At 34.0% G+C, this 25349-nt stretch overlaps 2 protein-coding genes across 2 annotated transcripts; one reads left to right on the plus strand and one right to left on the minus strand.

Annotated features, from left to right (window-relative positions):
• Positions 1-2363: 2363 nt before the first annotated feature.
• Positions 2364-15422, plus strand: LOC123670405 (spondin-1-like). The gene is made up of 15 exons (XM_045603902.1): positions 2364-2532; positions 2858-3084; positions 3600-3791; positions 3870-4076; positions 4146-4412; positions 4632-4797; positions 5277-5496; positions 7648-7860; positions 9848-9896; positions 10731-10916; positions 11372-11522; positions 12511-12696; positions 13190-13282; positions 14191-14282; positions 15285-15422. Exons 1-15 carry the CDS (start codon positions 2364-2366, stop codon positions 15420-15422), a joined length of 2556 nt encoding a protein of 851 aa, XP_045459858.1.
• Positions 15423-20291: 4869 nt separating this feature from the next.
• Positions 20292-25088, minus strand: LOC123669914 (zinc transporter 1). The gene is made up of 7 exons (XM_045603430.1): positions 24900-25088; positions 24093-24345; positions 23184-23294; positions 22303-22425; positions 21536-21711; positions 20903-21002; positions 20292-20481 (listed from the first exon to the last, which is right to left on the minus strand). The coding sequence occupies exons 1-7, from the start codon at positions 25086-25088 to the stop codon at positions 20354-20356; spliced, it is 1080 nt and encodes a 359-aa protein (XP_045459386.1). The 3' UTR covers positions 20292-20353.
• Positions 25089-25349: the final 261 nt, after the last annotated feature.

Raw genomic sequence — 25349 nt, forward strand, 5'->3', positions numbered from 1 at the left:
ACTCGTTCTATAAAACTTGGAACTGTGTCTGTGACCTCTGCGTATTATATAATATGAGATCAAATCTTTGTTGTTTAGCTTTATTATGTTGTAATTTTTTTTCAATATCTTTAGAATTATTAAACAGTTATAAGCATATAATACAATTTAATAAAAATTTCGGATTTCTTATTGTAGTCGTTGTTCGGAATTTGTCTTTGCACTTTGAAATAGACTAGACCAAAGTTTAATTTATTCATAAGATATATAGAATAAACTAGTCACTTGTATTTAAATAATATAGAATTACAATTTCTTGCTTATTATGCATTGTTAGTAATAAAAATAATGTGAAACACTATTTGAATATTCTAGTTTCTAGTAATAATGGTCTAAAACATAAATTTTACTCATTGCGACAAGCAATGTTTTAAAAAAAGTTTTATTCAATTTAGACGTATCTTTTTATATTTCTTATATTAATAAATAACTATTTGTAGTTTCCTTATGCTAAAAGGAGAAGGTTTAGTATACTTTTTAGTCGTTTTTGATTATTTAATGTCTTTTTTAGCTTTAAGTATTTAAACGAACTACGAAATAAATAAATTAAAAAAATCAAGGTATTTTATTTTTTTAATCTTTTCATTTTTCAATACGCATATTTTAAACATATGTTAAAACTATATAAACATTTCGCACGAAATATTACATTGTTTTACATGTTTACAATTCACAACTTAAGAACTAAATATTAACAGATAGTGGAATGATGCCAAGAATGTTGGCGAATTTCCTGTTGAATCGCTATGCCGATTCTCTGGGCAAAAAATGCGCCAGCCCTCTTTTCACCAGTGGAGGCAATAAGGCGTGGAGTTCAAGTGTTTCGATTGCAAACGGCACAAAGATGTAAATTTGAATTAGTGACGAAGATTTGTGACGCTTAGTCGTTTCAGCTTTTTCCGAGCAGCTACAAAATAATGAAGTCTGCTGATGTAGAATTATATTTTAACGAATGTTATTTTTTTTTACGGAAGCTTTATTTTTACATAGCAGTGCGAAGTAAAATATAAACGTCAAGAAAGTGCCATAAAAACAAAAACAAGCGATCAGAATTAAAATCAGATTTCTTATAATATCTTAAGTCTCAATTATCCATAGTTCTTATATCGGTCTCATATACTCATTAATACATTCCTGCGAAGCGTAATTTGATTCTCTATGATGTTATTCATTAAAGTTGTGGTTCAAATGCGATACGAGATTAACCCTTATTCATGTTTTGCTACATCATATTATTCACATTCCACAGTTCAACCCCGCAGCTCATGAAGGGCGGGCGGCTATACGAGCGTATATTAGAAAGTCTTTAATAAATCGTGTTGATTTCTATACAGAATTACAAATATTCATTATTGCAGTTAGACAAATTCAATAATCCTGACGTAGATTAAAGGCGGTTTCTGTGAATCAATAAGTACCTAGGTTAGTGACCTTTCTTTGTTTTGACTGACGTTTCGAGCATTTTCAGTTGAGTAGGATTAGCTTCTTATTAAATTACAGTATTCTATACAATTGATATTATGATACCGATTCTTATTAACCAAATATTAACAACAATACATTTATAAATTAAATTATTTATTATGTTTTTTTGCTAAGAATATGAAGTAAATACTTATATCTACCTAAATTATTTGTTAAATTTAAATTATTTGCCTTCAAATTAATCTGATTTTTCGGTAAACTTTCCACATATCGATTACAGTGCTTTTACTTTCGTGTACAATAAATAATAAATACAATCAACATCGAAAATATCCACTAATATCCATTATATATTCATTTCGATTTTGGATTAAATATTTTTGTGTATGTAAACTTGTATTTATATACTTAAATTAAAAAAACTGACGGTATATTTGTCATTCTTTCCTAAACGGTAGTATTTTAACGTATAGATACATGGTAAGTAATATTTTTGTAAAACGGGCATTATGAAGCTCACGTGAGTAGAAATTAAAGTTCAATTTTTTCTACTCATGCCAAAGATAGATACTGCTTTAAATTATGTTTTTACAAACAAGCAGTAACAAGACTTCTGGAAAGTACTAAGTTAGCTTAAGAGAGATTTTTATTCACCAAGCATGAAAAAAACTGTGTGATGTATTCTATCTTATTTTCTCCTGTACATTTCTTTATCGTGACGAATTTTCGTATCATCGAGTTTCAAGTCACAAAGATTCCAAAGAAGTTTCACTTTAAAAATTAAATAATAATTTTAAAAATATACTTAGATAAGTACATCGAATTTCATCTTATCCTTTTACCTACTAACATCAATTCTTAAAGTGAAAATTCTAATATTTTTCTGTTGAAGTTCCAACATGTTACTACTCTTTTTGATATGTATTCTGGGAGAAACGACGGCAACAAATACGACGGTTAGACCTTCTTGTGAGCGAGCACCACAACACGCTCAGCCAGCCGATGCTTACTACAAGTTAAGTGTTGCTGGCGATCCCGATCTATTCCTGCCAGGAGAGCTATATACTGGTAATAATGTGTGACAATAACATCTATACAAATAAATAAAATTAGAGGGCTGTTTGTAATAATACAATAACCGCTTTTTACTAAATGCATATGGATGTATACACGGTACAAATACCAAAATAACATTTTTTTAGAATTTTTGTCTGTCTGTCTGTCTGTCGGTCTGCTTGTCTGTCTGTGTCAGTGACTTTATGCGCGTAGTATTTAACAAAATAGCTGCTGTTCAGTTCGCAGAGTTATAAAATAAAAGTAGAATAAGTTACTCCTTATTATATCAGCTATCTTCCAGTGAAGTTTACTAATTTTATTATCATTTAATTTTTAGTGTCTTTGCAAGGAGTGGATAGTGGACAAGGACCAACACCATTTGTGGGGTTTGTGATATGGGCCGAAGTGGTGGGAGATTCACAGAACGATAGTAAAAACGGTACTATTAATACAAATACTTTGGCGTACGGAGCCTTTCAAGCATATGATGCACAAACTAAGCACCTCGAGGAATGCAAACCAGCGGTCAATAACGCCACAGCACACTCAAAAACGGAAGTTCAAGTAAGCTAAGCCTGAAAGAGCACAGGATAAAGTAGAATAAGGGCCACGGTTCCACTTGTCCTACATTTGAATTGCTAAGGACGTCGAAGTTGAAGTATGGATATCGATATAAGTCTACTTTTTTATATTTTATTGTTTTGGTAATTTATAAATTAGGGTAACCTAATGGAATAATAGGTAAAAAGCGTTCTAAAGGTTTTGAAATCTAAAAATAGTAAAATAAAGACATTGGTTGTAGTTTCATAAAATTAGCATGTTCTAGCTGATCTTATGTTATTATAGATGCAAACAAAACTTTTATTTAAAAAAATGGTTACTGCTTTGCATAAAATCTAAAAAAGTCACGAGGACGAAATTACGGGTAATAGAAGTACCTAAAATAATAATTATAGGATAATATGACTTATCGTTATATAGATTTTTAAAATGTTATTATCTAGATATGAGTTGTTGCATATTTTTAGTTAAAATTTGTTATTAAATTATTAAAAAAAGTTGTTCTCAAATATAACTAGGTGATATGGAGCGCTCCATCAATCGTAGTTGATTCCTGCGTCCGGCTTTGTGCACGCGCATCTCACGTAGAAGGAACTAAAACTTCTATATTAGCTCGGAAAATATGTCCTGCTCCAACTGGAACTGCTAATCTTAGCCGACAACCACCAATAATTGAACCTTGTTGTGCTTGTGATGAGGCCAAATATGAAGTAAGTGATACATTTTGGGCTTTATAACTACTTGAGGAACTAAAATAGAACATAATTTTTAAATATATTCCTTGTTAGGTTACATTTGAAGGTCTATGGAGTCGTAACACACATCCTCGCGAGTTTCCTCCAGAAAGTGCTCATGCACATTTTGGTGACGTAATCGGTGCATCGCACACCGCACAGTATCGAGTATGGCAGGAAGGTAGAGTTGCCAGTAATGGTTTACGACGCTTAGCAGACGATGGTACTACAACTGCGCTTGAGAAGGAACTTAAAGCAGAGGTAAGGGAATACAATCTTTTGAAATACTTGGCAATCACTGATATCATTGACTTGACGATTTTCTTTTAGAGTGATCACATTCGTACGATTATAAAAGCTCGAGGTATTTCATGGCAACAAGTTGCTGGAGGTGGCATTCCTACCACTTTTGCGGTGTTCCGAGTGGACGCTAAAAATCATCTTGTATCTTTGGCTTCAAAATTAGCTCCGTCTCCAGATTGGATTGTGGGTGTATCAGCGCTAGAGTTATGTAACGCAAATTGCACTTGGAGACGATCTGCAACTTTACCGCTCTATCCGTACGATGCTGGAACAGATAATGGCATTAATTACACAGTTGGTAGTCAATTTCATAGTATAATATTATTATTGTATATTACATTATTTTCGTATAATTTCGAATTTAATACTTAATTATAATAATGGCCTTTAATTTTAAAACATACTTAAATTTCAATCCGAACTAAAATATTTCTTTTGCCATAGAGCAGGAATAATTTTTATATTCTTAAGTGGTCATGTTATGAAATAAAATGTTTTTGTGGTCATCAACAGTCACTACGTAGCCCAACGATTCCACCCACTCCAGTAAGAGCGCTTCGACCAGACTGGCCTCGAGATGTTCGATCTCCATTCTTTAACCCTAACGGCGAAATGCGGCCGTTTGCTCGACTTAGATTGAATAGACTACGACTTTACGAAAAAAGCTGTGAAGTTATAGGTATTTAGGCTTTTATTCCTTTGATTTTTGAGATTAACTCTTTGATTTTTAATAAATATATTATAATAAATAGGTATCTTTAACATACATACACAAACATTTGTTCCTGAGGATAGGAGCTTCATGATATAGCTTATATAATTTTTTTTCCGATAAATATACATATAAATAATACTTACATAAATAAATGTAGATATAATACCCAGACTCAGGCCTGCCTTGAGTCTTAGTCTTCTTGTCTTCTTTAGCCTTCGTACCCATAACGCCCGGAGCAGAAGGGAGGGTCATTACAAACTGATTTTCATTTTAATTAGGTTTATGTATTATTGCCTAAGTTTTAAATATCTTTACCCATACAGGAATTAAATATATCTTTGTAACTTAAGTAATCAAATAAAGAGAATTATTTTCGTGAACAAGAAAAAGCAATTTGCTTTGTGTAAAGACTGCACATGCAGTACACTAGAGATCTCTTCTAGAATCTGGTGGGTTGCAACCAACGGATGGGATGGTGAGTGGAGCGGGTGGGTCGTGTGCCACCCACGCGTGGGAGCCGTGGGGCCCGTGTAGTGTAACGTGTGGGACGGGCCGCGCCGCGCGCCAACGGCACTACGTAGGGCCTGCACGGGCTAAAGCCGACGCCTGTCGTACTGCACTTACCGACTACCGCCCTTGCCATGGACCGAGACTTCATTGCAGGTAACTATCGGCTAGTTTCAAAAGAAGTACTATTGAGTAAAATACTTTAAAATGCTTGATTGATTGGAATATTGTCGTGGTTTGTCTTTCACTAGGTTGTACGTCCCATATAGTTATAGAAATGGATCAGACATTTATATGACAAGGAAATCTGGGAGAGTCGATAGTATGATCCACATACATATAAAACTAGACCAGCATATGTAAACTACGGAAATGGTTGTTGAAGTAGGGCTCAGCAGGCTAATGCCTTCTTAAATCTGGACCAGCTCGTCTGGGGGAGTACCTTACAGAAAATCATAGCCTAATGATACTGGTTTCAAGTAGTGTTGTGTTTCTATAATGAGTAAGGTGGCCAACGCTCCTGGGGAGGATAAGGGGTAGGGTCGGCAACGCGCTTGCGCTGCTTCTGGTATTATCCATAAGCTACGATTAATGCCTACCATCAGGTGGGCTTGTTTGCCGATCTAGTATAAAAAAAATATTGATATAATCAGATTGTAGTCGCACTACGAGTCGGAAACGGCGGAGTCGACGGGCCCGTGCACGGTATTACATAATTTACATATGTCAAAATAGTTTTTACTTATAAATAGCGTAAGACACTAGGTTATAAGTCCTAGAGTACCATTAGTACAATTAGAGTATAGTCGGACCTTAAACCGGAAGTGGCGGAGTTGATGGGCCTGTGTGCGGTGTCCACGTGGTGGGTTAGGTTGCCGTAATTTATGATTTTTAGCAACTTTTTAACCCCCTACTACCCCATATAGACTACCCCCCATAATCCATAAATCACGTGTTTTTTTTGTGCAAAGTAATATGAATTTTTCAGAATATTATTTTTCAATATAGGTATAATCTGATTACATTTTGAAAAATTAAGCACCGTGTTACAAATTTTTAGACAGACGATAAGGTTACTCAGAGTGTTTGTTGGTTGTTTTTAGGGTTCTGTGCCTCAAAAGGAAAAAACGGAACCCTTATAGGATCACTTTGTTGCCCGTCTGTCTATCAAGACCTTTTTTCGCAGGAACTCGTGGAGGTATCAAGCTAAAACTCATATCAAATACTCAGGTCTACTGTCCCTTAGAGCTTTGAAAAAATTAAACTTCTAAGCCAACACAATCAAAAGATACAGCCGCTTATACTGCAAATTTTCGACTCGCAAGGGAATCAAAACCAACAGGGTACTTCCCATGAACTCAGAATCTTGAAATTTGATACGAAACAACGTCTTATAGCACAGATAAAAAAAAAAATTTGCGAAAAGCATAAATTTTTAGATACATATAATAATATGGGAATGGGTATTATGCATGATCCTAAATTAACATACGATAGGCATATAGACCTGATCTGTAAAAAGGCTAATAAAACTATGGGCTTTGTTTTTCGGTCAAGTTCCCAATTTAATAGTATAAAGGTAATTAAGGTCCTTTATTGTTCCTTGGTGCGTAGTATTCTCGAGTATTGTTCTCAGGTATGGAATCCACGATATAATGTCTACATTGATAGGATTGAGTCCATAAGCGTAGATTTTTGAAATATCTAAAGTACCGGCTGGAAATCAACGATTGCAATTATGAGGCAGGGTGCCGTAGACACCATTTCCTGCATTCCGCAGTCCGCATCAAATTATAGACAAAACTCTTTCATGCCGCTAAATGTTTAAACAGTGTGGTGGCATCCACTCAGCTTGATCTCTTTACTTTTTCAACACTTCATTTCAAAACTACTTTGACGAACACTTGGTTTGACGGCTCTCGAACTGATCCGTAGGTGGCATTTATTATTTTAATACAACTGTATCAAGTGAACAAGCTTTTGTAATTTAATTGTGAAAACAGTAATTGGTGTATAGTTTTAATGTGGAAGTTTTTTTTTTTGTAATGAAACACTGTTTGTTTTCCGAATAAATAAAATTAAAATAAAATAAAATAGATATTTTTATTATTTTGTTTGTACGGAACCATCGGTGCGCGAGTCCGACTCGCTCTTGGCCGTTTTTATTTTGATGTAAAAATCGTGCGTTGAACGAAAAATACACGTGATATCACACCAGCTCCTTGCGATATTTTGTGATTTTAGCTATACCCCATTTCAAGCCTCGCGTGATTAATGGACGACCCGTTTATAACATTGATACAATAGAGTGCAGTCGGACTACGAGCCGGAAGCGGCGGAGTCGACGGGCCCGTGCGCGTTGTCCGCGTGGTCCGCGTGGTCGCCGTGCGCGGGATGCGGCGTGCGCGCGCGCACCCGCCACTACCTGGCGCCGCGCGCGCACAAGCGCTGCAGCGTGGGCTTCCGCGCACGCGCGCCTTTGAGCCAGGCGATGCCTTGCGACGCCGGCCCTTGCTACAAGTTAGTGCGTGTAGTGTAGACATTGTTTATTGAAGTAAAACTAATAATAATAATAATAATAATAATACTCTTTATTGTACACCATTAAAAGAAACAACAGAGAAAAAACATAAAATGAAAGATGTACAAAGGCGGTCTTATCGCTGAAAGAGCGATCTCTTCCAGACAACCTTTGGGTATAGGACTACTTCACGCACGCTTGTCTTGGGGAGTAAGTAAGCTGGTGAATGCGTGACGAAAAGTGTGATCGGGTGAGGCGAACGGGGCAAAAGAGTGCGATTACAGATTTTCTTTCTCTCTTTCTCTTGTAGCGAGTTAAGTTTCGTATATCTAAGACACAGTGCAGGCTTACTGCTAAAGAGTTTAATTTTTACTTCAGTCGTGTGGCCTAAAGCACACGCATTTTTTTGGCATTTGTTATCGTTTATACAATTTATACGTAGCGTAACTCACAATAGCACCAATAATTGTGTTTGCTCGCAAACGAAAAAAAAACCGACTTCAATTACATCGACGAGTAATACAACGTAGATCGACGAAAAAATACTCAAGTAACTGCGCGTTATCAAAGATTACTCAAAGAGTAGTAATCAGATCTCAATGAAATTTATATGTGACCACATGACAAACATCAGCTTTCGATTAAATTAAAAATTATTAAAATCGGTACACCCAGTAAAAAGTTATTGCGGATTTTCAAGAAGTTTCCTCGATTTCTCTGGGATCCCATCATCAGATCCTGGTTTCCTTATCATGGTACTAAACTAAGGATATCTTCTTTCCAACAAAAAAAGAATTATCAAAATCGGTACACCCAGTAAAAAGTTATTGCGGATTTTCAAGAATTTCCATCAATTTCTCTGGGATCCCATCATCAGATCCTGGTTTCCTTATCATGGTACTAAACTTGGGATATCTCCTTTTCAAAAAAAAAGAATGATCAAAATCGGTACATCCAGTAGAAAGTTATGCGGTATAATACAACACAGGTTGACGAAAAAAGCGTCAAGTAAAAACGCATTATTAGATATAGCTCGAAAAGTATTTGTTAGATCTCAAATAAATTTAAATGGGACCAATTGGCACACACCACCTTTCGATTAAAAGAAAATTTGTCGAAATCGCTCCATCCAGTCAAAAGTTCTGATGTAACATACATAAAAAAAAAAAAAAAAAAAAACAGTCGAATTGAGAACCTCCTCCTTTTTTGGAAGTCGGTTAAAAAACCACTACGGTTTCAACCTGTGCCATTGTAGGCATATAAAAATTAATATTAATGGTTAAAATAATGGGTATTTATGGTTATATAATGTATGTATAAATATTATAATGGTGGGCGATTTTATACAACGTCGAGGCTTAAACTGATGTGATAACAATGTGAAACTGGCTTTCTAGGCAGGTACAAGTACAAGAGTGTATTAAATATATACTAAGTAAAGTTTTAACAAAAATTTACGAAAATATTGATTTACGAAATTGTCTTTCGAAGTTCAATTACTTTTTTCCAGGCGAAAATTTTTTTCTTATAAAATGTTCATTCTTTGCGGTCATCCATAAATTATGTCACACAATTTTCACAATTTTTTCCCTCTTCCGTGTCACAGTTGTTCCTTGTCACAGTTGGTCACATTTATGAGACCTCCTACCTAGTATGACGTCACATCTTTTACAATATATAATACATATTTACCTAGAAAATTTTCTAGACATAAATTAAAACATCGATTTCAATATTAATTTTATTTTCATTAGAATTATTTTTCAATAACCAACATCAATCCGACATAGATATGAAAATTTATAAACCAGTACAGTGAGTGTTTTGCCAATAGAACAATTTAAAGTTTTTATTTTTTAAGTAAATCGTTAATTAGATATACTATATTTTAAAATGTGATGTCACAAAATTGTTTGCTTGTCACATAATGTCACACTTCAGCGATCCCTACCCCTCTTTTATAATATCAAATGTTTTTCGTTACAGACCTACGGGGGAGTTAGCTAACGCTACAAACTACGATTGGTTTTTTATAGTAAGTGACTTGTTTTGTAGCTTTTATTATATTAGGTACATTCTATTGCTTAATATAAATATTTCTAATTCTTATTTTCCATTAGAAGGTTCCTGCAGCTTTGCAATTTCAAATATTGTAAACAATAATATTTTTTATTTTACTTTTTAACACAATCTACAAATTAAACTGCATTTGAACTTCACCTTCTGCTGCTGTGTGGTTAGAAGATAGCCACCCCTTCTCTTCCCGTGGATGTCGTAAGAGGCGACTAAGGGATAACACAGTTGCACTACCATTTTGAAACTTAAAAAGCCGACCGATGGTGGGATGACCATCCAACTGCTGGCTTTGAAATACACACGCCGAAGATGGACAGCAGCGTCTTCGGTGCGACAAGGCCAGCTCTGCGGTCACCAATCCGCCTGCCCAGCGTGGTGACTATGGGCAAAACACACGAGTTCACGACATTTTTGGCGTGATACTTGATACTTGTCTTGTAGTCAGTTAAATTAGATTAAGATCTGATTACTACTTTTTGAGTAATATAATACAATACAAATATACTTTATTGTACAACCAGAAACGATACGTGTAACATAATATATGCAAGAAAAAATAACAATAAAAAAAGAATTGTACAAAAAGCGGTATTACTGCTAAAGGGAGTAATATTTGATAGCGTGTATTTACTTGACTATTTTTTCGTCTACTTACGTTGTGGTACTTGTCGATGTAATTGATGCTGTTTTTTTTTCCGCTGGCGAGCAAACATTTACTGTTGAGCTATTTTGCCTGTTATAGAATGATAAGTGTTTATCTACCAGTTCATATTATCGAACTCCTTTTTCTCAGGATAACCCTCGATCAGAGTGTCCGATAACGTCATGGGGTAACTGGTCTCCGTGCTCAACGCGTTGCGGGCGAGGTCGTCGTATACGCACACGACTCTACGTGTCACGTGATTCCCGCGTACAGAGGCAACTAACAAAGCGTTTGTTAAGAGACTGGAATATGCGATTTGCTGAACTGCAAAATATTGTAAGTTACATTTTAATGACTCTTATTTAATCAAGGAATTGCGCTAATAACAGTTTAAACGTTAATCGACGGTTGTTGTCGGGTTCTTGTATTCAATTGCTCTGAAAACTTTGATAACGCGATGTAGCTACATCAGTTTTTCTCTAATTACGTAGTTAGTATGTTGCGCGATAGATGTCGCCACAAGACTTTAGTAGCAGGAGGTACAACTGACCATTAGGACCTGTTTCGCCTCAATAATGATACTTCAACTTTTAGATTTATAATTGCGAATAGAAATATGCCATAGTTATAGTGGAATTTGATGTTGAAAAAGAATAACACATCATAAGCTTTTATCCGTCGGATACAGTCATCAGTTAAATAGAGTTTACGGCCACCGTTGGGATAATCTCTTAAATTTTGATAAATTTTGTGGGCATAAATTTAAAGTTATATATATTCTTGTTAAATAGGAGCTTCCGTATGAAAATATAACAAGTGATGATCCGACAGTCGACGCTCTAGTACAGGAACACTTAGATCGTTGTCAATTCACAATGACGCAGCAAGAAGCGCTCTGCGATGGAGACGACAGCTCGTGCGAGAATGAAACCATATCACAAGGTTAGTACAATTATTACCATTTATTATGATATCGTAAAGATGAGAATATCGTTCCAAAATTCGAATTTTTGTTTTGTGATGGGATCAAATATATTAATAACTTTATTTACGACCCATTGCTCTTACAGACAAATAAGCTATCAAATGGAACAAAATATGAATGAAAAAAGTATTAAGGAATATTAACGTACCTAATACTCAGCAGTGTGTTTTTTCGTCAGGCAAGGTCAACTAAAAGAGCTTAGGTACCATGAAAAATAGTAATATAAATTTAAAGGGTTTATTTGTTTGTTTATTACCTGTTAGGTTTATAACGACTAGTCAGATTACAAGAAACTTTTTCCATTATACTTCTAATATAAAAAGAGTTGTTGTATTGTTACGAATCTATTTTTTTTAATCTATTTTTTTCAAGTCTATATACATTAAAAAATTTCCCAAACTTCAGTTCTATGTACAAACGTTTCTTTATCGGAAATTTCCAACCGCGACCATCCTTATTCTACCGATTTAGATTATTCAATGCTGCAAAAAGAGTATAATGAGTGTACGTCGCTAGTGGATTTATAAAAGGAGGTCAATGGGGTCGCTCTCATCCCCTTTTGAAATTGATCGTCAGCTGTTAGCTGTTTATTTTTTACTTTTCTTATTTATTCTTGTTTTGATTTTATTTTTATTTTGCATCCGTTGACTAAATTCAGATATATGGCAATTCTTTAATTTTTACGTATATATAGAGCTAATAAGTTTTATTTTTTAATGTTTGGTTATTTAATAATAACTGAATTTAAATAAATATATACAGGTGGAATGAAGTATTTTCACTGATTTAAAGCTTTTTTTATCGTCTTTTTGTAAAGGTTATTTTAAAATAAGATAAGACAGAGATAGATGTTCAGCTTTTTCATTTCATTATGGATCGTCAGCTATTAACTTACTAAGCTTCATTGCAATATAAATCTAAATAAATATGAATATATCTCTGTAGACGTTTGCAAGTTGCCGGTATCTGTGGGTCCTTGTCGCGGATACGAAGAGCGATGGTTCTTTGATACTACTCGAGGAGCTTGCGAACCATTCGGTTATACGGGTTGCGGGGGCAACGCCAATAATTTCAAGACTAGGGAGGGCTGTCAGCGCGTTTGTACTGCGTTGAATGATACGGATACCGCTGGTAAAGTTAATAACTTATTAGTTTTCAATTAATTATTAGCTATGAAGACAAAATATACGACTAGTTATCGCTTACAATACCTATTGATAGAGTACATTCCCTAAACCTATTTTTAAACAATAAAAAGTCAATTTTTGTCGAGAATACGTTTTGAATTTGAAATTTTGAATATAAACTTCTTTGATCTTGCGTGTTTTAAGAAAGAGAGATATTTTATAAATATTAACAACTAGCTTTTATCCGCGGCTTCGCTCGCATAGATTTTTTTTATAAAAAGTATCCTATGCTTCTTCGAATACCTTTAAAGATATGTGTGCAAAGTTTCATGATGATCGGTTAAGTAGTTTTCGCGTGAAAGCGTAACAAACAAACTTACATTCACATTTATAATATTAGTAGGGATGTACATATCATATCCCATTATCATTTTTAAAACCTTTTATTTTACGTAATTGAAGCTAACTAAGACTAGTTAACTGTGTACATTGAACAGTAACATCATCATTAGAAAATATAACGAAGAGAATAAAAGCGACTCCTTCGACTGAAGACAACGAGGTAATGGCGAACGATTCTCCCGGATCTGGTGAGTTTATGGCGGGTATTGATCATTTTTAATTAAAAATTTTTTATTATATATTATGAATATAATCTACACCCAAAAATTCATATTACTTAGAAAAATTTGATGAAAAATTTAGTTTAAAATTTGGACCAACCCGACAGGAAGAACCTAACCATACAGAAGACCGCATCTAAATAATACTTTATTCAAGCAGTGCTGTGTTTCTGCCGTAAGTAAGGGGACCAGCTCTCTGAGAGAGGTTTGGGATTAGGGTTGGCAACGCGCTTGTAATGCTCCTGGTATGGCAGGCGTCCATGGGCGTTCATGGTAATCGCTTAACATCGTGTGGGCTACTCTAGTAATATAAAAAAAATCCGATTATGCTATCCAAATAATAGCCCAATAAATAGGTTAATTAATACGTTTCTAGGTTTTTTTTTTTTATGTCATTAGGTCGGCAAACAAGCGTACGGCTCACCTGATGGTAAGCGATTACCGTAGGCCGTAGCTTATAGACGCTTGCAACACCAGAAGCATCGCAAGCGCGTTGCCGACCCAATCCCCAATCCCCCCGGGAGCTCTGGTCACCTTACTCACCAACAGGAACACAATACTGCTTGAAAACAGTATTATTTTGCTGTGATCTTCTGTAAGGTCGAGGTACTACCCCAGTCGGGCTGCTCCATATTTTGAGCAGGAAATTCCTGCTGTGCCCTACTTCAGTTTGTTTGATTGATTGCTGATAAAGCTTTCTGATTAAATTCCAGGTGTAACATATTGTGTAGCATATATAATCTATTTTACCTAATGTTGACAGCCTATCACTAAGTTATGTGCATCATAAACTTTGCCAACAAAAAACGAAAAAAAATCCTTACACATTGTAATAGCAATTGTAACAAATGTTATTATTACTGGCGGCGTATAAGATACAAGTTGCGAGACGGGTCCTTGGCTCGGCTGGAGCGAGTGTTTCGGTGATTGCGAGTTTGCCGTCAAACTAAACTACCGACATGTACTGGTAAGCTAATTTCTCTAATGCTCATCGTTCTTCTGCCTTGTTTTATGTGGTGAACTGATTTCTTTTATAGCCCTTTTGCTTCTGGCTTCTTTTACAACCCAAAAAAAAATAGAACAGTTGAGCATACTAGAAGGTTATGGATCTAAACGTAGGTGTCGTAAGAGGCGACTAAGGGATAATACAGTTTCACTACCACCTTGGAACTTATAAAGCCGACCGATGGCGGGGTAACCATCCAACTGCTGGCTTTGAAATACACAGGCCGAAGCCGGGCAGCAGCGTCTTCGGTGCGACAAAGCCAGTCCTGCGGTCACCAACCCGCCTGCCCAGCTTGGTGACTATGGGCAAAAAACATGAGTTTACGCCAATTTTGGCGTGAACTTGTGGAGGCCTATGTCCAGTAGTGGACTGCGAAAGGCTGCTGTGATGATGATGATGATGATGATGATGTATCTAAATCCGGGTTAGTAGATTATCTTTTCTGGATTCTCTCTTTAGTGACTTAAATAGGTTACCATACCATAGCTTTAAATTGGGGTTAGAACCACTGGATTATTAAATATATAATATGGTATGCAAAATTTATTCGATTACAGACAAAGCTAGCCACTCTCCTTTCTTTGTCAGTTACGAATTTTTGCCGAGAGTTGTTACCTTAATTGTTGTAAATTGTTTGTTTATTAGTATTCATTGTTCTTTGTCTTTATTTTTAATCACTTTAGCATTAATAACTTAGTAGATAACATAGAAATAATAATTTAAAACTTTTTTTTAAAATTGATTTGCGTACCGTGCTTGAAAGTACCTTGAATCTTTGAATCCAGTTGTCTTGTAGTAAGCATTTCCAAAACATAATTGACATCTAAGATAGTTAATTATATAGAATTTTTGAAAAAAAAAACTTCAATAAGGATTAGTGAAGTATATAAATTTAATTTAAAAGAATATTTGGTTCACAATCGATGGTTTAAATGTTCTTAATTAATCTGACATTATTTTCAGCGACCCGGTTCTGGAGTAAGTAAGTCTTGCCATAAAGTTGTAAAAAGTCGTATATGTAAGCCCGCCCACTGCAGACGGCTTCTTTTAGCCTTCGCCAACTCTTCCGATACTTACCAAGAAGAGCGCGATGACAAGTAACTCTGCTTTATTTATTAATAACAATTTACTATAGCGAATATGCATTGCATTAATTGTTTGATAAGATTTAAAAGTTTGAAAAGATTTACACTTTTGCTAGTCACTAGAATTTTATTGTATGTAAATAAGAAGTGTTTGAATTCGCTTAAGAGTAACTTAGTAATTGTTAAATGTTTAATTTAATGCACAAAAGAAATGTGAAACAAGTTAAAAAAATGTGAAATAATGTGTTATACATAGGAAGCAATAAAGTTGATATTGAATTTTTAAAAATTAAATTACGTTAACGTAAGAAAACTCTTCAAGTAAATTTGGTTTTATGTCAGTAAAAAACTACAAAACTCTTATAACTGTGTATCAAATATAAAAAAATGTAATTCTCTTGTATTTGTACAATACTTGTTAGTAATTTTTAATATAATTTTATAATGTCTTCGTCTCCTTAGTCCTCTTTTATATCTGAAATATGAACTTAAAATTTAGGTAGGTACATTTACTTATTATGATATTAACGTAGTTCAATAAAATAATTATTACTGTTAAGATATTTATTTTACAATCAATAGTCAACAAAACTTTGTACACGACTTATCTTAAACTCTGTAATAGTAACATTTGTATTAGTAATGAAATTATATTATCAACATTGCTATCTGTCATCATTAAATAATACTGTAGAGGAACATCATAATTGTTATATATTCGACTACTATTGGCGTGTTCCGAATTATAACAAATACAGCACTCAGGACATAGACATCTGAAATTGAAGTTCTGAGTCGTCACATAAAAAATCATTGCAAATAGACCAGTTAGTCAGTCTAATGCCAGATAAAGATTGTCTGAAATTGGTGACTTTTAGCATACATTTAGAGAGTTAGACTTTGACATACATTAGATTAAATACATGTTTAAAGACAAGGATTACCTTAATATTTGTTAACAAACAACTTCGAAAGATTTCCCTTAAACAATTGTTTACTATTACTACTTGTAAGGGGTGTTTTTTAGAGTTATACATGTTTAAATCATAAGAAAACAAAGAAGTTTATTTTTAATATCAATGAAATTGGCTTTATTGGATAAAAAATGTTATGGTATTAATGTTTTCGGCTATGTAGAAACCACGGCTGGCGCGTACAAGGCACAGCTTTTTTGCAGCATTTACGGCCGTATTTTGCCAATAATTTTTGAAATGTTGATTTCCAGGTGTTCAATTGTCTCTGTTCTATCGACGTAGACAAATGACTTTACATAACCCCGAGGATAGATAAATTAATTAGACCATTAAGTGAAATTATTCTTTCATCAAGTTTCTTTGGGTACAACGCGCGCGCGCGCTGTTGGAACTACATGTCAGCAAAGTTAATGGCAGCTAATTAAGGTACAAAAAAATTCTAATCATGTCCTTTCTTTCACCATTGACAGTAACATTCGTTTCGTCATCGTTTCTGAAGACGTATAGACCAATGACTCTGCCATCCTATAAAGTGCACTAAACAGTAATGTTCTGTAGATGTAACGACGTTTCGACAAAAGCTTGTGGATTACCCTCATTCCAAATGCCATAATCTGCTTATTTAAGTATCCATTCAACCAAAAAATGGGCTTCATCGGAGAACAAAACTTTGAAGGTCGCTGAGATCGAATATAAAACCATCTTATCAAAAATTTCGATCTAGCGGGTACATCGTTCCATAGCTTAATTGGCTAGAGCACCGACACGGTCAGTCGGAGATGCAGGTTCGATCCCCGCTGGAACGATCGATTTTTGATATGATATTAAAAAATGTTTTGAAGGAAATTTAATATCAATGGGTGCATACGATGGTCGTTTGGCTTGAGTTCCTGCACAAGTTGAATCTTGAAAGATATTATCAAATATCCTTTCGTAAAGATCCAAGATCCTTTCGTAAAGTCTTCCATAAAGTGGAAGGACACAACCCTAGTTGCTAAGAACGGTGACGAATTGATTGGTTTCGATCTTCTTCAATGCTTTCCTGTACAGCGGCTACAGGTTCTTCAGTGCGCGTTGTGATCATCTCACGGGATGCACATTATCATTAAGAGAAAACGTGGTCCGCAAACAATTCTATGTTATTAGAATTAGTCGCTCTGAAGGACGATTATGTACGTAATAAAGTGAATGAAGTGCACGATAAGTTCAACGAACAGAAACATTATTGTGGTGAAAAATGTCAACAACTTGCAAGTGTTCTTTTGTCTCAACACTTGCGAATTTGCGCCATATAAAAACTATTTGCGCTATAATGAAATGTAAAACCAAACTAAACAAAAAGCAACTGTCAACCGTTAAATAGTTTATCAAATAAAACTGTTAAAGCTATTAAGCAGTTATTAAACTCTAAAAAACACCATTATATTACATTTTGGACACCACCAAACAATACCCGTGAATCCTTGTTATACCACGCTTATGACATTTACAGTATCACGTCGTAAAGACAAGGTCAAAAAAGACAGGGATAAACTGTCTAGTACGATTTTTAATTCGGAACATTCAGATAATTTTGAACACAACGATCAATTAACTTATATAATATGTATTATACTTTTTATAATGAAATAAATGTTGCTGTCATCAAAGTTGTAAAATAAAGTTCAACAATAAGATAAAACACTTCGTGTCTTCTACAAAAGTAATAAATATTTTTTAATTACTTAAATAAAATTAAGGCACTATAGTTTTAATTATAGCTATATTTAAATAAATCCTGCAACTGACATTCCGTTTTTTATTAATTTCAATAAAATTTTCAAAAGTTTTACTTTCAGAGTACCTACTTTAGTTTAATTTCTTAGTTCTATATCACTTTGAAAAACTATTCCGTAATTTTGACCTATATTATTGTTTTGAATCTCTATTTCTTATAACTAATAATAATAGATTAAATTGGCAAGGTTATGAGGTGAGGTTACTGGATTTACTGGCTTTCATTGAATACATTCCTAACAATTTCGCTATTTAACAATATTTTATTTTTTCGTTTTAATATCACAGAATAATTTTTACAACGAAGATACTCGATTGAAAAAAAAATACTTACAATAAATGTCTAATAAAATAAAAGGTATAATTTTAATAAAAACTGTTATTAGGACTTCCGAAATTTCTTTGGTTGTATTATTTCTGAATTTGTGGTAGATGTGTCCTATAACTACTTATATACAAATTAAGTGAATTCTCAAATGTTTTCAATAGTAATATTTACATACCGTAGTGGCACCAATGACCGACAAGACCCAATAACCGACACTTTATATTTTGATTCAATAAAATAAGAGTAGGAAAACGATTTCTTAATATAGCAAAACTGTACCATAGAAAGCACACTTTTGATTGGCTCCCAGTGACTTTTGAGCGATATCCGTCTTTTTTTTTTAAAATGACGGTGTGACAACTGATTGCGCCTGGAGTACCGGTGAAAATTACAACCTTTCTTAGTGAAATCCTTAAGGAAGTGGGTACATTTTTTTTATTAATTATACTAATGTAGTCTAACATATTTGGATTTTATGTTTTTCACGGGTTATTATAAGAACTATACGATCGATTTTTGTTCTAACGAAAGTTTAAGGTTATTTTGATATTAGTATAATGTTGGTGTCGATCACTGGTTTTCATAAACTGACTTTTACCAATAATCGACACGGGTCGATAATAATTTTTGAAAGCATTTTTCGTTTGACAAGCGAATGTAGTTCTTCTTACTTTGCGTATTTGGTAGATATTTGAAGTAAACTAAACAAAGTCGAGAGACCAGTAATCGACAAGTGTCGACTATTGGGAAAATAATGTGTCGATGATTGGTTCTTACAGATGGTTCCGAAAAAATTGGTGATGAATACTTATTAAACTGTTAATTTTATTTTAACGACCCACTAAGGAGGCCGCGATTTGGCAGATACACATTATAGGTAATAGTCGATAACTGGGAGTCGGTAATTGGTAACTGTCGATTACTGGAGATTCGGTGTCGATGATTGGAGATTTATACACTTTTTCCATTTTTAGGATTTTTTTCTAATCCGGATATAGTCAATAAAAATATTACATCCTATTCTTATATCAAGAATATACCTTACCATACTCAATTGTTACTTTTGGTTTAAAGATGACTAAATGACCTTTAATTTTATAAAGAAGTCCACTATCTCCTTAAAGTGTCGACGATTGGTGCCACTACGTTAATATTTTTTAAGCGTGTTGGTTTATTTCTTTTTTTTTTAGTTTAGTATTGTTGTTTAAATAAGTATTAATGTCATATTTTCTTATTATAAAAAAATCTGAAAAATATATTTTCAAAGTCGAAATTTATATTGAAGACTTTTGAAGATTCACTGATTTATATATTGCTAATGCGACTAATCTGCTATGCTATGCTATGTACAACTAAATCATTAAATGTTTATTAAAAACAATTGAGCACTTTATAATGTCCAAAAAAGTTTATTTTTAATAACTAATGTAAAAGCCTCATATTTAGTACTTACAAATTTCCAAAATATGAGCACAAGTTACCCTGTTTCCATTTTGTAATGGTACACAATCGTAATGGTAAATCTGCAGAATTATTGTTAATCACACTCAAATCATTAAAATTTTATATATTTATAATTTTTATTCCATTTCTAGCTGACTCAGCCGACGTTGAACTCAAGTTTTATTAGTTTGATTGTTTTAGCTGATATTTTGATATTTTCATTTTCGTAAGGATCTTGAACCAAGTATTACAAAATAAAAATAATAATAATAGAATTGGTTCAGCCTTTCTCGAGTTTTGCGCTTAGCAATATATTAAGCGATTCATTTTTATTTATATGAATTATTTTTAAAGTTAGAATATATTTTGATGTGTGTTCAACAATATCTGCTAATTTTTATTACTATAAAATTATATTACAATTATTCAAATACGTGTAACGGTGGGTTTTTGTGGCGTTTGACAGCATCGAGGCGCCGTGCACTCCTTAGCACATGGACAGGAGCAAGCAGTGTTTGCATAGTCTATCAATGATTTCTTTTCTTCATCTGTACCTGTGTTTGGAATTAGATTTTTGATTTAAAACGTCGTAAATATTTAATGGAAACTATTGTATGATGAAAACGTTATAGGTAGAGTTGGCTCGTAACGCTAGTGTACAGTAGAGTATGTAAGTCATTGTTTATAATCTTTATATACATATAAAATTCTCGTGTTACAATATTAGTTACAATACTCCTCGGAAACGGCTCGACCGATTTTTATGAAATTTTGCGTGCAGGTAAGACTGAGAATCAGCCAACATCTATTTTTCACACCCCTAAGTTACAAGGGGAGGATTAAGGGGTTTAATAACATATATGGCAAAACAACGTTTGCGGGGTCAGTTAGTAAATATATATTATTTTTAATTGTAAAGCTTAGGTAATTTGATAGGAATTTTACGTATATATTCAAAGTTTTAAAATATTTTACCTGATATAGATGATAGAGTAAATTCTGGTTGGAGTGTTACCAAACCAATTCCATGACGTTTGAATATATCGCATACGACATTCGAACTGCGGAGATACGCCTAGAAACAAAAATAATTTTTTATATTTTTCCCATTTTGTCGTGTAATTGGTTTAAATGTATTTTATTTAACGTCTCTAACGTTAAATAAAATACATTTAAAATTTTAAATCTGTATGTCTTATAAGATTCCATTTCTAAGTCTTTTGACGAATATCAGAGGTAGTAGGTACGGTAGGATATACGGTGAAGAATACAAGACTCAGATGAGATACCTACATTATCTGATTTGTGACCATTTCTTGTATGTCAAATTGTCCACATTGTTATGATGTACAATTTAAACTTTAAATGTATGTTGATTTAATTTTTGGATGTTATATCATTATAATATTTGTTTGTAACTCAGAAACGTATACGAGTACTGACGCATACTCAAATATTTTTGTGATAAATATCGATGACGCTGATGTAATTACGCAAGTAATTGCGTAATATGAAATATTTAATTATTATTTTGTTTTCTTAAAATTTTTATATTCGTTCAAAGTATCAAAGTAGTATCAAAAAAATTCATATGTACAATAAGCACACCTCTTGCGAATCATATGAGATGTGTGCGGTGGCGACCAGTCGGTCTCTGTGTAGCTGCCACACGTGCAGCTCGTGTATGGCGAGCACGCCGGGCACGCGCAGTGCAGCCGCGCGCAAGTCACACGCGCCCATACCTTCTGGCACTGTTTGTAGCAACACTAGTCCTGCTGCTCGCACTATTAACAAGTTAGGTTAGGCGGATGGGTTATATCATTGCTTTTTGATTAAGACAAAATTTACTAAAATGTTAATTAATTAATTATTAAAATGAATTTACTTTATTTACGAGTACTGTATATAATATGTAGTTCCATTTTTAATCTCTAGCTTTCAAATTATTTTCATTTTTAAAAATGATAAAACTATGATTATTTTTTTAAGGATAACATTTCAATACTATAATTGTTAAATTTATTATCATTGTATGCCTATAAGTTACGGTTAATTGTTGTAACGTCATTGACCCGTGCATCAATATGAAGTACCATAAGCAGACATGTTAACTTATGCATAAATTTAATCACGAGATTGTACCTCTTGACAGCACGTCTCGAGGTAAAAGATGAATATTCATTGAGTTAAAAGTTCACTTGAAAGTTAAACTGCAATATTAATAAAATTACACAAATACATTGACAAGCATTAGATACACCTATCATATTTTATTATTTTTTATTTAGTAATTATACCTATGTCAGTTAAAGATATTTTTTTTGCGGAACAATATTTCTTTTTAAATTTATTACAATATAGTAGAAAAGACTTACTGAATGGGTAGTTAAATATGACAAGTATGACAGCTGCGCTGGCGGAGAGAGCGGGGTCAGCTAGCTTCGCTGCAATTGGCTCCCACTCCAGAGTTAGCCCTGCTCCCATCACGAATAAACTACCTGCGTTATGAAAAAATATTTATAGTCGTATTTTCTAATTTCAAAATGTTATAGCATTGAGCACGCCACTTCTATCAAGGTTTACATAAAATCAGAGTGCTCAACTTGACCCGCTAGCTATTTTTGTTCTATAGGTATAAAATGACATCACATCTTTAATTACAATTATAATCTAATATATAAAATTCTCGTGTCGCGGTGTTTGTAGTTAAACTCCTCCGCAACGGCTTGACTGATTCTCATGAAATTTTGTGTGCATATTGGGTAGGTCTGAGAATCAAACAACATCTATTTTTCATCCCCCTAAATGTTAAGGGTAGTCCACCCATATTTTTTTTTTAATTTTTAGATAAATTATTTATTTTTTATTTTATTATGATTTGGCGTTGAAAAATACATACAACCCTAAATTTTTTTTTTACCCTTTTACCACCAATCCCTATTTTTAAATAGAGTTTAGCGGCAAGACAACGATTGCCGAGTCAGCTAGTAATACCTATAAAATTGTATATTTTCGAATGCATCAAGTCAAACGTTTGCTTAAACTATCTGTTTATCGTTAGATTACAAATGTATGGACTAATAATAAATAAATATTTCAAATTTAACTTAGGAGATAAAAATATTGACTGTACCTCGTGTAATGTACCTACATATGTATAGCATACCCTACAACATTACCATATCAGATTTCATTTTGACGTTAAAGTTATTTGCAAACCAAGTATAATATATTCAAAATATATTTTAAACCTTACTAGCAATGTCAGTTGGTGCATGAGCGAGTACCGGCTCCGCTGATCCAGTCTTTAATATAACTTCCCCACCCTCTGTCATACTCAAACGTCGGCTGTAGCTCATCTCTCGACCTAAGTAAGATTGATAAATGTAGTAAAGATAATGAACACTAAACATAACACCTCAATACTTAACGGTACCAGTAGGATGTACTCGTGTTTTTAGGGGCTTGGAAACACAATACACTAGTAATAGCGACAAGACCATTGAGACTGAAAGCATCTGTATGTCCAATACAAATATTTGATATGAAAATAAAAAGTAATAAAAAGAATTTAAAATGAGCGGGGATCGAACGTGTGTTGGTTACGTATGTTACTATGGTTATGGAACATTTCTTCAAGTACAATTATAATTAGATCAGACTACACCTTTTTACCAAATGTAGATATTATTATGCTATAAATATGAACATATGTACCTATTTAGTATTTTCAGCATCTATTTAAACTAAACTGTTTACGTTGCGGTTAAAATATATTTGGTACAACCGCAAACACAAACAGTGGTTAAGATAGTGTCGTAAAAATAAAAATGGTAATTGCAATATTGGATAGGCATTTTGTACAAATTACATTTGTTCTAGTCAAAGCATTAAAACATTTTACTTAATTTTCCGCATTATCTATTGTTATGAAATAAAGTTTATTATGCTGTGTTTGGGTTTATTAATATAAAATTAAATATTATTAGTGATGTAAACACTGTAAAATAACTCACCATTATGGTATTTTATATATACATCAAAAAATCAAAATATTGTTTAGTATAAATAATAGTTAAGTATAACACAATTGAGTTCTGTATAGTGTGTTAGTGCATATCTATAAATAAACATGAATGATATAACGACAAGTTTAAACACGTACCAGCGAGTAGCATGTAATTGATGGCATGGAGCAGAAGGCCAATAACAGCGCTGCTGATTATGACCCTTGGATAGCGTGGCGGCTGCAAGTGTGAAGAGTGTACGCCTAGTTGTAATGCGTTCACAACTAAGGCGAGAGCGAATGACGCGAATAATACGTGCACAGACAGACGCCCTACGACCTCAATACGGGCCCAGCCGAATGTGTTCCGCAGCCGACCCTCGCGTCCAGCTCCCTCGTCTGCTCTTTCATACTGAAAACACGTTGGTTGTTGTAATATTCGTGGCGTTTTTGTTCAACAACGTTTTTTTGTTTATTAGAATTACATGAAAAATGCTTCAAAGATGTATTAAGACCATAATTAATTAAGTTTTAACTCAGGTTTGATACAGCAGGACCGCTCAAAATATGTAGCAGCTCGACTGGGGGAGTACCTCGACCTTACAGAATATCACAGCTAAATAATACTGCTTTCAAGCAGTGTTGTAATCCTGTTGGTGAGTAAGGTGACCAGAGCTCCTGGGGGAATAGGGGATAGGGTCGGCAACGCGTTTGCGACGCTTCTGGTGTTGCAGACGTCTAACTAGAAGTTATGGTAATCGCTTACCAGCAGGTGAGCCATACGCTTATTTACCGACCTAGTTGAATAAAAAAAAGTCACGGATTTTATTGCTTTATAATTATCAATAAATTGATTTCATTCCATTATATGGCTTTCAGAGTAATTAAGTAATTTAATACGATGATATGAGTTTCAATATTTATTAATTTTGATAGTGATATGGAATATATTGTTTTAGTACTTACCTTGAATGCTAATAAGGTAGTGATGAGTCCTACAAGTCGACAGAGTGAGTGGCATGTATCGACGAGAAGTGTTGGCGAATGAGTGACGTGTGCAGCGAAGAGTCGGCCGCTAAAGCCTGCTATGGCAATCAGCAGAGCGAGAAGCGACCGTGGCGGCGGTAGCCATTGCAGCCATTCTTTCATTGCCATATTTGCTCAACCGTAGAACCTCTGTTGATAAAAGAAATCCGATTCAACCTGTAACATCGCACTACTGACCATAGGCCTCTTTCTCCATATACAAAAAGGGTCGGAGATAACCCATTACGCTGCACCACTGCGGGTTGGCGGATATATTCCTATTATAAATAACGATCGGTATCAGGTGTTTATGATAACAAGCGGGACCGACTGCTTAAAGCGCTGGCGTGTGAACGTCCACATGGTGCACGCAACACTATATCCGAGTGA

This window comes from Melitaea cinxia, chromosome 4 (assembly GCF_905220565.1).
Source record: "Melitaea cinxia chromosome 4, ilMelCinx1.1, whole genome shotgun sequence".
Lineage (NCBI taxonomy): Eukaryota > Metazoa > Arthropoda > Insecta > Lepidoptera > Nymphalidae > Melitaea > Melitaea cinxia.